This window comes from Siniperca chuatsi, linkage group LG4, assembly GCF_020085105.1.
Source record: "Siniperca chuatsi isolate FFG_IHB_CAS linkage group LG4, ASM2008510v1, whole genome shotgun sequence".
Classification (NCBI taxonomy): domain Eukaryota; kingdom Metazoa; phylum Chordata; class Actinopteri; order Centrarchiformes; family Sinipercidae; genus Siniperca; species Siniperca chuatsi.
The window spans coordinates 24,228,870-24,242,006 of record NC_058045.1 but is presented as its reverse complement, the minus strand read 5'-3'; the positions used below and the strand labels follow the sequence as shown (position 1 = coordinate 24,242,006).

Sequence of the window (13,137 nt, the reverse complement as noted above, 5' to 3'; positions counted from 1 at the left end):
TCATGTCAGTATTTTCAGATTTTTATATTAGCAGTAGTAACCCAGCTGTTTAACTCAACGCAGCTTGCTACATGGCTAGCTAGCCACAAGTACCTTGGCGAAATGTCTCATAATAAGGCTAACGTTAGACTGCGATATGAGATGACACCCTCAATAAATGTTTTGGGTCTAAACACTATAATAAGCAGATTTACACTAGTTCTGAACATTAATTTACCTTTGACATGACACATTGGTGTGTGTGTGTGTGTATATATATATATATATATATATATTTTCCTGCCCTGGTGCCATTGGTTATGTTGGACCCTGCAGTGTTATATTTTATTATCATTTCTTACTTCTCACTGCTTCGGTTTGCGGCTGCCTGGCTCTGAAACACTGCAGGGAGGGGGTCTACTCAGCCACGCACCTGTCACCACCTGCTAAATTTCAGGTGTACAGGTGCGACCAATGAAAATGTTTAGTCGCACTTGACAGATTTCGGTTCCCATGTGCGACCCTGGAGACCTGGTTAAGACGACTTCAATTATACTGTCTCCTCTTTGTGTCTTTAAAAACGTACTTTTGCATCAAAGCCGCACTGCTGGCAATGCTACTACCTATAGTTCTGGAAAATCCAGGGAAAACCCCAGAGCTGTTAAAAATACTCCTACTCACTGCGGTGAGGCCAGCATTTCTTAACAGCTTCACTGTGGTAACAATACTGATACAGTACAGTCACAGTGTGAAAGTTTTTTCCTCAACTGCCACTGTGGCAGGTCACTGAAAATTACCACTGGTCACACTAATTCTTTTGTCTGGCACTTCCAAAGTTATGTAAAACGCTTCAGAATTGTAAACACTGTCAGTGATACAAGAAAGTGGAAATATTAAATATATCATGTAACCTTAATCCCTGACTATTTTTAAACTTGGGAATTGCTATTAAAAAAATTATATTTCTTAATATAAGAAAGAAATCTGCAATGGTGGCAGGTGACCTGAAATTTTTACCTGTCACAGCCAACATTTACCCTGTATTTGGCAGGTGGCAGGTACTAATTTCATTCCCTAAGTACTGTCATTATGCAATATGACCACTGGAGATGAGCACTGTGTCCTGCAAACCACTCTCCTGATAACATGATGTACAAAATGACACACACAGCTCAGGGACTCAAATTACATAATCCTACAGATAAGAAAAAAAGAGTGTGGTGACATCTCCCTATGAATACAGATATTTACCTAACCAAGCTAACATACAGGCCTACCAACGCACAAAGTAAACAACAAATGCATATATACTATTAACTACTGCCATGGCAAAACCAACTCCCACAAACAGTGGAAGGGAGGTAGGATGGGAGGACAATAGAGAAAAGACAGAGGAATGGAAGTGCTGTTGTACCATTATAAACCAAAAAGTTACTGTGTTTGTGCTCTTGAATAACCGTTCAACCCGATGACCCTCGATTATTTGGCAAAAGGCACAGAAATAGATTTGCAAAGCAAAGACTAATCAAATAATGTATTGAAACTGTTGCACACTGCTGGTGGCCACAGCAAAATATGGCCAGGTGTTACACTTCACAAGATTTTTCGTCAATATAGCTTTGTGGCTCAAGCAGGTAAAGTTAATCTTGACACAGCAATTTTCCATCCTCAGAGAACCTCTTTATCACATCTGAATTGAGTTATTGTGAAGCACAATACATTGTGTAACCTACATGAAGAATCCAGCCTTGGCAACTGTTACATAACTGCACAAATACATAAATGTTTAACAGCAGACAATCGACATATTATCACAACACAATATACAGATACAGTCCGTATAGTACAGTGTTGTGCATGAACGCGCTAAAAGAGCGGTGTTCATGTTTTTGGCGAAAGTATCCGTTTGCAACCAATGAACATGAGCGTCGTTCACTCTCCTCACGCAGTGTGTTTTATGGCACCTGGCACGCCTCGCAATGAACTTTGAGCTAGCTCTTTGGAGTGTGAACTTGCACAACACTGCACACCATATACAGTAGGTGCATGGTAATGCATGTCAGCAGTATGTGAGGAGGAGGCTAGAGGGAGGAGTTCAGAGTCCTGATAGTTACGGGGGAAAAAGCTCTGTGAAGCAGTTAGTCTTAGTGAACAGTGACCTGTAGTGTCTCCCTGAGGAAAGGAGCTGGAAGAGGTGATTAGCAGGACGTGAGGGGTCAGAGATGATCTTCTTTGCTTGCTTTACAGCAAGTATATAGATTTAACTGGGGGGAGTGGGTTGCCTATGATTTTGGATGCCATGCTGACAATCCGCTGTAGTTTTTTTTCGTGTTTGACTGTCCGTGCTTTTTACTTTATATTTTACTTCACAGAAAGCGGGAGTTGCTGGTCTACCGCTGCCTTGGTGGACCAGCAACTCCTGTATTCTGAGAGGTACAATTTTGTCAGTGGGGTCTGGTGGCTTTGAAGAGAGCATATATGGATTTAGTGGCATCAGAAAGGGCTGTCTGACAGCAAGGTAAAATATTTTAAATATATAGCGTGCACTTAAACTGACATTGACTTTTTAAAAAGGTGGGCCTTTTTTTAGGTGGCTACAATACGTTTTGTTGCTGCCTGTCCACAGCAGTGCATTGCTTAGTTTTCATGCTGGTACTCCTGTCTACTTCTCGAAACTGGGGGCGTGCCGGCCACCGTCTACTGTAGCTATTTATACAGGGGAAACCCACGGAGACCGCTGTACTGTGTTTACAAGTGAAGGAACATTATTACATATATGTTGGTATGGGTTTAGTGACTTTTTCTGTACCAGCAACAAATTGTTCTATTTAGTGTGCCTATGACTTTTTTCCCCATCGAGATATCAAGTATCATTTTTTTTATACTAGTATTGTATTGAAGTTTAAAATTCTGGTATCGTGACAACCTTAGACAGGGGCACACACGAGCACACCCAAACACACACACACAGGAATGTCTGAATGTTGTTTTTTCCTGGATCTAAATGTGGGTTTTCGCATACCACATTCTTCCCTGGCCTTCTGTGTCCTTAGTGACCTCCCTAAAATTCAATGCCAGCCCACTTTAACTGCATGATTTCAGCGTTGCCGACGCTCCTCAAAGACAAAACACACACAAGCACTCATACACACTTAATCAGGTCAACTGCAGAGCAAAGCCTTTATGTTATGCAACAACTATACCTCCACTCTCCTCCTTGTCCCTCTAGATGGGGGCCTAGAAAGTAGCTCTTCATTTTACATTTGGTCTAGAGTTTGCTTCAAGACAGGAAGCCCACACTTTTGTGTCCCGATTTATACACCACTAGCAGAAATTACAGTTGAAATAACTGAGAAAATGTTGTGCTCCTTACAGGGCAATAAAATCAGGACTAGAGTGGAATGGTGGGTGTGTGCAGTGCATTAGCTGCAGACATACCCAGTATTTCAACAGCATTTGTCATAGATTGCACAATGTTTGAAGAGTTTGCAATAGTTTACCCAGCCAACGTACCTGCTGAAACTTGATAGTAAGAGCATAGGTAAATTAAAATTGCCAGACTGTTGTCCAGTGGTTAATATAAAGGAAAAACTTTGCCTTAAAAAAATGAGTATAGACGTCATTCAGCGCCACTAACTTCCACATGCCAACAAGTTCACGATAAGTCTTCAAACATTTACAGTACATTTCAAATGAGAACAGGTTTTGATATTGAACAGATGTTCTTTGTAAAATCTGTTTTGCTTTTTTTAACTGCAGCCATTCCTTAATGTATTGTGTGGTATAATGTGAGCTTACAGCTTAATAACTTAATGAAGTTCTTTTGCACAACAATGTGCCTTGAAGTTCACAATCCTGGCTGCGTTTCATAAGCACGTTCTCCCTCTCAACCTAGCCTATGAGACATGCCAAATATTTCATGACACTGTTCCTCATATAAACATCTCAGTTCCTCTGCACGTTATGCAAGAGCAGCAAAGTTTAGGGCGTGACGCACTAAACGCATAAAAAAAAAATTCCCTACAAAAATGAATGGGGTTTGCTGTGCATGTCATGAAGCTCCCAGTGAGAGTGTGCAGGTTAATATATAGAGCACTTCACATTACATAATATGAGAGAAGGCCTAAACAGAAAGCTTGGGCAGGACTTTGCTAAGCCCTGTGGGAAACACACAGAGACACACAAACATAAACAACCATTACCCATGGGACTAAATCAACTAACTGTGTTGGCATATCATGATGACAACTGACATGACATTTCACTTCATGACATATCTGATCTTCCTAAAAATATTCTACCCTGTGAATCTAATTTCTGTATTTTGTACTATTGAGTTTCTAGTACTATTGAGGTATACAATTTTTTCTTTCGACTTTGTTTTGGTTTCTCTCATAACAAACCTGACTAGAAGTCAAAATGCAATACATTTCACTTTCACCCGTGGGCCGTTTCTTCTGTGTCAATGGTGTAATGTAATGGCTTATCCTAAAGGGCTAATGTACCCACCCACTCAACTAAAAAAAAACTGTCAATGCAATGCTACTTCGTCATCTAGCTTAAATGCCTGAGCTAAAGAACAACAACAAAAAGAACAATTGCTAATTAATTTACAGCACAAAATAGCCAAATATACTGGATTCTGAAAGTGGCAAAAGTTTCAGAACTAAATTTGGAACTAAATGTGTCAGTCAACTCAAGCCTCACCCACTACAGGGTGACTCCCTTGCAGTACTTTGAGAGTAGGAAATATCCCAAACATAGGTGGTTCAATTAGTTTTTGAACTTTGTGAATGATGGATTATAGAGAGACTTAAATGAATGTGGTCCTCACCTGTAGTATCTGGACTGCAGGTAAGTGGAGCATACAGCCTTGGAGACATGGCTGGCTGAGCCAAAGTCAATGACCTTGACTCTGTAGGGCTGTCTGGAGGGGTCCACCAGCATGATGTTCTCTGGCTTCAGGTCAGCATGGATCAAACCCAGAGACTTCAGCTTCTTTAAGGCTGTTGCCACCTGCAAAGATTTACATAAATAAAAGACACATTATGAGTAACTTTGAGCCCAAACTTCGATGCGGACATGTCAAGCCTCAACAAAGCATCATCTTCTATGAGTATCTGTGTTTGCATCAAAGGGTTTGTGTACTGTATCTGCATGTATGGGTTATATCTGTGTATGTCTGCAACAGACATCACTTTACCTGCAGCAGAATAGGCCTGATGATTTTGAGTGGCAGTGGACTGAACTTGTTCTGTTTAAGGAAGTCATACAGGTTTTGTTCCAGCATCTCAAACACCAAGCAGGTGTGGCTGCGGTGCTGAAAGCACTCCAGAGCACGCACCACATTGTGCTCATCTGCATTCTCGCTGCTCAACCGGGCCAGGATCTCCACCTGGGAGTTCAGGAACAAGCAAGAAAATATCAGGTTCAGTTCAGAAAAATTAAGCGTAAAAAATAATCTGGAAGAAAACTTTTTGCAAATAGACCATTCTTTAGCATCTAGAAAGATCAAAGACTGCTTCTGTTGTAATTAAAAATGACAATAAAAGCAGTGTTTCTGTTGTCATCTACTGGTGTGATGCCCCAACAAAAGGCAACATACCAGCAGATCTTTCAGTTAATCCACAGTTTCAACTAAAACACTGACAATACATTTGCTCTACTCACAAAACAAAAACAAATCCTCACCTCAATCTGTCCCTGGCGTGCATAGGATGGATGGTTCTTCAGTATTTTGACAGCCACCACTTCATTAGTTCCCCTCTTCCAGCACTTCACCACCTGACCAAAGGTGCCACGACCCAGAAACTCCAAGACCTCGTAGCTGTTCTTCAAGGAACACAGAATCTCATGCTGAACTAACTGATAGTCACCATCTCCTGATCCAGTCCTGGTCACTGTAGCTCCTGCCTCAGTACTGCCATTGGGCCTGATTTTGGTCCCATCCATCCCAATTCCCATGCTGGTCACTGCCTCAACCTTGTTATGTTGACTAGGCCCTCCACCCCCTACTCTAACAGTCTCTGCATTGTTCCCAGTGCTGGTTTGCAACATGGCCACAGGGGGAGGAAGTGAAGGTAGAGCAGATACCTCCTCCACTATCTGCATGGTTCCGACGCAGTTGTTCTCCCGCGGATGTTTCTTCTGTTCACATCTCTGGGTGGCACGTGTGTCTAGAAGGTCGAAGTATCCTCCTCTCGCTTGTCCTCGTTTGTTTCTGCCCTCTTCCTTGTCTGCTCTGAAATAGGCCCTCCTCAGTAGCCCGCAGTCCAAGCCTCCTCCTGATGGAGTTCCACCACTGTCTCTACGAAGCCTCACTTCCTGTGGGCCTCCGCTCTGGAAAAGAGTTTCCTGGATCCCAGCTGGACCTTCTCCTCGTCTCTCCCAGCTCTCCTCTCTCTGTAATCCTGCAGTCTGCAATGCCCACTCCTCCCTCTCTCCAAGCTGTAGTCCACTGTGCAGTCTTCCTAAATCAGCACCGGTTGACGATGGGATAACGTTGTTGGGATAGGCGATACCGTAGTTGACTCCGATCACATAAGTCTTGGGCAGGGGTCGGTGCTGAAAGGCTTTGCTGGTGTTATTACTGCGGTGAGCTTCGTCTTTGTGTCTGCTGGTTCCACTGCTGCTGGTTCCTAAGGCACTTGTTTGAGCTGAGTGCAGGTGTGATGGGTAGACCAAGACTTGTGAGGCCATACCTAAAGAACAGAGATAAATAAAATGCAAGCCACATGTATAATTAAGTCAGGGTATAGCAAAGCTGACAAAATTAGGTTTTAAGGCTTACAGTTGAGGATTTGTCTACATGATCACTTAATGTGCTGAGATGGCCTACACTAACTTGTAAAGAGTTGCAAAGAGTTTCCCCTCGGGGACCAATAAGGTATTTCTGATTCTGAAATATTAAAAAGAAACACTGTTACAAGTCACTGCACAAAAACTCATTAATCAACATTAATCAAGGTTGTGTGTACAGAGAAGTGAACTGGTTTATAGCAAAATAGCAGGTTCCTATCACCATTCTCCTGTGAAAGATTGCAGTCTAAATAAAGCAGTCATAAAACCTGCCAAAGCGAATACACATCTAAGCCATCATGTCACCCTTACTGGAAAGGGGAACTGGCCTACTGTAATTGGAGATGGGGGAAGGCAGTTGCATCTCTGGCCTGTCCCTGCACGCTACACTGGAGGGTCAGTTTCACACAAAGTAGAACCGCAAAAGGAGGGAGTACCCCAGTGGGATATGATACATCATGAAGTGTTCTGTAACTCAGACATTTTACAAATACAACAATGCACTGAAATGATTAATATCCTCAATTTTGATGTGGTTCAAAACTCAAATCTGAATTTATCAAATGCTGAAGTATATGTATCCCAGTGAGCCAACTGAGCTGTACTGGCTGCTGTTTATGGCATGTGCAATGCTACAGTTCAACTGATGTAACTCAGTGACAGTTCATATAGATACAATCAGGCAGGTCTCACTCTACCTCCACATTTTGTCAGATCTAGAAGACCAATGGCGATGTAATAAATTTGCATTCAAAACAGCCTGCAGAATGGAGTTTCTTGTTTATATTACAAGTCAGATGTTTGCCTATATTCAAAACTTTCGACCATATCATTATGTCAACTTTTAAAAAGTGACTCATATTGGACATCTGAGTTTACAATCGAAACAACCCACATGCATACATGAGTAATGTTCAGATGTCTGCCTGTCCTACAAACAGTCAAATCATTATCTGCAATGGAATAATAAGACAGAATAATCAATTCTTTAGCCTTTGGTAAGGCACTAGTAGTGTTACTCACCCTTTCTGGTAGTTGGAGACACAAAAGAGGGAAAAAAGCACAGACACTGCAACTGAACTGTAGTGACCAGAAAGCTCTGTGCATTTAAGTGCAAATTGCTTTGGCAAATAACTGATTCATGAGGTATTTCATACCATATGTGCTGTAAATGTTGTCCAAACCTGAGCTAAAAATCAAAAGAAAAAAATCAACCCCATGTGTTTTTTCAACTGCTACGACATTCAATACTATCTGATCACATGCCAGTCATGTCTGTTTGTGGCTGTAGAAACAAGTATCTTTCACTTAGCTGACATTTTTAACAATTAACAGACTATTTTGCAATTTAAAATAGTATTTTAATGTTTCTTTTGAAGCTTTTTTTGAAGGAACATTCGTCTCCTTGCAGCAGGTCATGACGCCATGATAACAGGCATAAAACAGAACATAGGCCAAGCCTGTCAGCCACTCTTCCTGAATATTTCCAAACAAGATTGTGCCCTACTGGGTTTTACTCTCAGACTCGGGTGATTCCAGTTTGAAGACTACATCACATGTTACACGAACACACTCATGATGGTGGATGTCTTAAGCGCAGAGTTTTGTTCGACAAGAAAGGCCTGCTGAGAGCCAGTGGCCTTCCAAACTACTGAAGCTGTCATGCACAGGTTCAGACAGGCAGAGGGGTGTGCCTCAACGGCAACATGACAATACAACACACTTCACTTCTTAGGACTTGCAGGGCTGGTGAGTTTTACCAGATATACTGCTGATGGAGATTAATAACCACTGTTATGATCAAACTTTTCTTTCAACCAAGTGAAATGTACTTCATAGTTAGAACAATGTTACCGGTAGTCAAAGTGCAAAACTGAGCTGACTACTACTGCACTAAGTGCTAAATAAATATATGATGAGTTATGTTTGTCAGAACTTTGCAAACTGGAGGTTGTAATTAAAATTCCTGCAGTCAACAAAGTTTTTCAGAAAGATAGCAATGTTCTACCAAGTAGAGATCACTGTATGTTTAGTAAAAAACCACGTTCTTCATTCAACACACACAGCTGCAAGTCTGGCAAATAACGATAACTTGAAGATGCAACTGACAAAAGTTACTGGCAACAAAGCAGAAGAAGCACCACCATATGGCTGGTGTGGTGCAAATATTTCACCCTGTGTATGCTTGCCAAGATGCCATACCCATCAGTCTTTTAAGGGACACTTGGACAGACACAGCTGTGATACCTCCTGCTCTATCCTCTCACTGCCAAACTAGGTAGTCTGATATCCCACAGGGCGACAAGACCCAAGCCTGAAATGGAGAGCCATAACACAGAGTTGTGTGTGCGCATGTGTGTGTTTGTGGTGTTTTTCACCGTTGTAAAAGAATGCCAGCTGTACACGGAATTTGTTACTGATCAATCTAGGAGACAGTTAACATATGGCAGGAATGGGGTGTGTGTGTGTGTATGTATGTGTGTGTGTGTGTGTGTGTTTGGGGGAAGGGCGACACCAGCCTAGACACCTGTTGAAACTTATGTTGCAAGTGACAGGCAGCTAAATAATGGGTGTGTTATATTATGTAGGATAGGTGCTAACTTACTCAAATTTAGCTTTAATAAGCAAACTGGTAAATTTATACTTACTGTAAGACAAGTGTTGCATTATCTTTTTGCCACCTAATAAATTCTATTTCCATATCTAAGTTTAACGTCTCACAAAATACTTTCGCTGCTAACACTTGTCTGCTAAAGGGAACAAACTGAAGTTGGCTAGCTTAACAGTTAGCAAACAAGCTAGCTATAAGTCCTTTCAACGTTAAAACGATAAAATGGACAAACACAGCCGTAATACAGAAAACGTATTTGACAACCAGTTTAGTCAGATAAGGTGACATACCTTCAGTAAAACCTGTAAATCATATCACCCAGAGCGTCAAGGAACAGGCTAGCAACGAGGACCCGCAACACAGTCAAATCCTGCAACGCTGCTGCTGCTGCTGCCATCTTGTTCAACGACGAGAGACCGAGCGACTTTTCACACATTTGAAGCTTCAAATAACGTCAATAACTAGCTATTACGAAAGCCAGCCATAAGTCATGGTCTCGACAGCCGTCTCAGGTTTCACCACGCGTTGCTCTTGTCTCTGCTCAGGACAAGGAATCCGTGTTTCTAAACTTTTGCATGTTAATTCGCCGCGTCCCCGACAGAGATAGCTGCTGGCTGCTAGCTGTTACTGCTGGTTCGGTAGCTTGTTGCTTCTCCGCATGTGTGGAATGTGAGGGGAGGGAGGAGGGAGGGAGGGGGAGGGAGGAGAGGGAGAGAGAGAGAGAGAGAGAGAGAGAGAGAGAGAGAGAGAGAGAGAGAGAGAGAGCGATATCCTCTATATACTGTATCTATAAATGTCCCACTGTGACAACAGAGTAAAAACATTTGACTTCCGTGATATTTTACTCTATTAGATACATTTAAATATGTTATTTAAAACATTTTCTTGTGCATATTTAATCATCTGTTGAACTTTGTGACTGCATGTCAGTTGGCTTTGGCAATTTGATTATTGCAAATTCATAAGGGAATGTCAACCGGAGAGGGTCCTGCATTATTACCCAATGTTGTGGCTGTGTCTTTTAGAGGGGCTATAAGACCTTTGTTTTAGTTTAAATTGTGCTTGCAAAGTGCATAATTCTAAATAAAGTTGTGTTTGATCAAATTATCACAAAGAAACTGGCACAAAGACAACCGCCTGTTGTGTTACATAATATGTTCATTGTCATTTTATAACATCACATCAATGAAACATACAGTAACAATACAACAGTTTGAGACCAGAAATACATATATTACACAGACACACACACCCACATGCGCACACACTCAACTTGCCCCGATACTGGATAGAATACAAATAAACTTGCCTGTTGTGTTGACTGTACTTAATACAAACTTGGGAGGCAACAGGGTACATACAATGTACATAGAATGTTAGATGCAGGGTCAATAGGAGCCCATCAGCAATTTTTTTCAAGCAGGTTAAAGGGACAGTTCACTCCAAAATAAAAAATACATATTTTTCCTCTTACCTGTAGTGCTATTTATCCATCTAGATTGTTTTGGTGTGAGTTGCCGAGGTTTGGAGATATCCGCTGTAGAGATGTCTACCTTTCTTGGATATAATGGGACTATATGGCACTCAAAGTGCCAAAAAATACATTAAAAAAATGCAGACATCTCTAGGGACGATATCTCCAAAACTCGGCAACTCACGCCAAAACAATCTAGATGGATAAATAGCACTACAGGTAAGAGGAAAAATATGTATTTTTTATTTTGGGGTGAACTGTCCCTTTAATCCACCCATGATCACATTTGTTTATTTTTTTTATTCTTCATTTGCAATGATTTGTATTTCTTATTATGCTATACTTTATACCGTGTAGTAATGCGAAAACCTTATGATGTCATTTTTACGTCATCCGTCCCATTCTCATAAACGCGATATCCATAGGCGATATCTCAGGAACACCTTGAGGGAATTTCTTCAAATTTGGCACAAACGTCCACTTGGACTCAAGGATGAACTGATTAGAATTTGGTGGTCAAAGGTCAAGGTCACTGTGACCTTTCTTTGGCCATAACTCAAGAATTGATGACCATATTTCACAGTTGGTTGGACAATGTATTGGTGACACTTTTGACTCAAAGGTCAAAGGTCACTGTGACTTCAAAATGAGCTTGACAAACACATTTTTGGACATAACTCAATAATTGATGCAGTAATTATGACAAAATTTCACGCAGATGTTTAATGGGATATGAGGAAGTGATGACATTTTTACCCAAAAGGTCAAAGGTCAATTTTACTGTGACATCATAATGTCCCAATTCCAGATTTCACACACACGTTGACTAAAACGTTAACTTAAACAATAACTAGCACAGTACGAGCTTTCCTCCATCTTGTCCGTTCTGCCTTCACTTCCTGCCTCATTCTGAATTTCAAGCATCAAAGGAATCATGTGACTCACGTGTCTAATTAATCGTGATCCAGGGAGTGAGTTTCACCTACAGCTCATAGAGAGGCTTTACATCTAAAAATGCCAGGAGAAAACAAAAGCACCACATTTTGTGTAGCTATACTTGCACATGTTAATGTTGTCATTAATCAGTTCAACAATGTATATTCACTGGAATCATACATGTGTATCATCAATATAGTGATAACTTCCATTTAGCCGAAAAATACACTTTTTCACTGGTATTCACTAGATATATTATGAGTCTGGACAGACATGGATGTAAACAGCAACTTGACTGGTTGGCTGAGGCATACAACCGCGGGGTGGTAATTCTAGTTTTTTTTAAGTATGTTGCAGACAATGCCTTTACCCCTAGGCTACCAGGGCACTTTCTCTGTCCTCTTTTTTCTCTTACATTCTGAATTATAATACTTACATTGTAAAACTTGTACATTTGACAGTAATTGGTCATGCCAATATAGCAAATTTGAGTTTGAGAGAAAAAAAAAATGTGATAACTTTATTTGTTTCCACTCTTCACTTGCTTTTAGGCATTATTCACCGAGTATGGGTGCCATTCAATAAAACTGAAATTTGAGTGAGAATGTGGGGGATAGGCTTTCCTATAGGCTTTGTTCGCAACAGACATTTTGACCCGTCACAGGTGTTACTAATATCATTAACGATGGCTCCGCTCTGTTCAAGTGGAATTCAGCCATCATTAATTTTATGATTTACACCTGTGCTTTTCCTACTGGGACATGTCAAAATGTCATCTGTGAAAAATTCCATTGAGTCTACAAATCTAGAGAAACACACATGTTAAATAGGATAGTCCTGCCACTGCCCTTGAACCAGGCACTTGACATCTCAGACGCATTGTTATTCAGAATAAGCATGTCAGCAGTACAATAGACCATATTAAAATGTAATACTGTACCTCTTTCAAAATAAACTTATGGTGCCGAGGAGACAACAAACTCTAAAGCTGTTTAAAATCCACACTTTTTTCTCATTGCCTGTCAGTTTTCTTCCTGTCCCATCATGTTGTTGCACTTATTTTATTGTTCTAATTGTGACGTGGTTCTTGTTACTGGCATGTTCAAACACATACAGGAAATCAAACACTTTAGAGTCAATGGTCCGTCATCTAAATGCTATGTTATTGCCAATAAAACTCTGTCATTTAAAAATTTGCTGGAGTGGAAGTAACAACTCACTTTTTGGTTGTTAAGGGTTGCTATGCAATTATTGTATATTCTGCTTCTATTATATTAACGATACAGCTGTTATATCAGATTGTATCAGAATTGGAGTTCTGGCTCCACCTAGTGTCTCA

At 40.8% G+C, this 13,137-nt stretch overlaps 1 protein-coding gene across 1 annotated transcript in view; it reads right to left on the bottom strand.

The window, feature by feature from the left end:
• hipk3a (homeodomain interacting protein kinase 3a) overlaps positions 1-10,045 on the bottom strand; it is a 34,787-nt gene extending 24,742 nt beyond the window's left edge. The window contains exons 1-4 of the mRNA XM_044191818.1: positions 9,679-10,045; positions 5,671-6,680; positions 5,183-5,374; positions 4,814-4,995 (exon numbers count right to left, since the gene is read on the bottom strand). Coding sequence (XP_044047753.1) covers positions 4,814-4,995; positions 5,183-5,374; positions 5,671-6,678 — 1,382 coding nt within the window. The 5' untranslated portion in view covers positions 6,679-6,680; positions 9,679-10,045. The remainder of the gene's footprint in view (positions 1-4,813; positions 4,996-5,182; positions 5,375-5,670; positions 6,681-9,678) is intronic.
• Between the last annotated feature and the right edge of the window lie 3,092 nt (positions 10,046-13,137).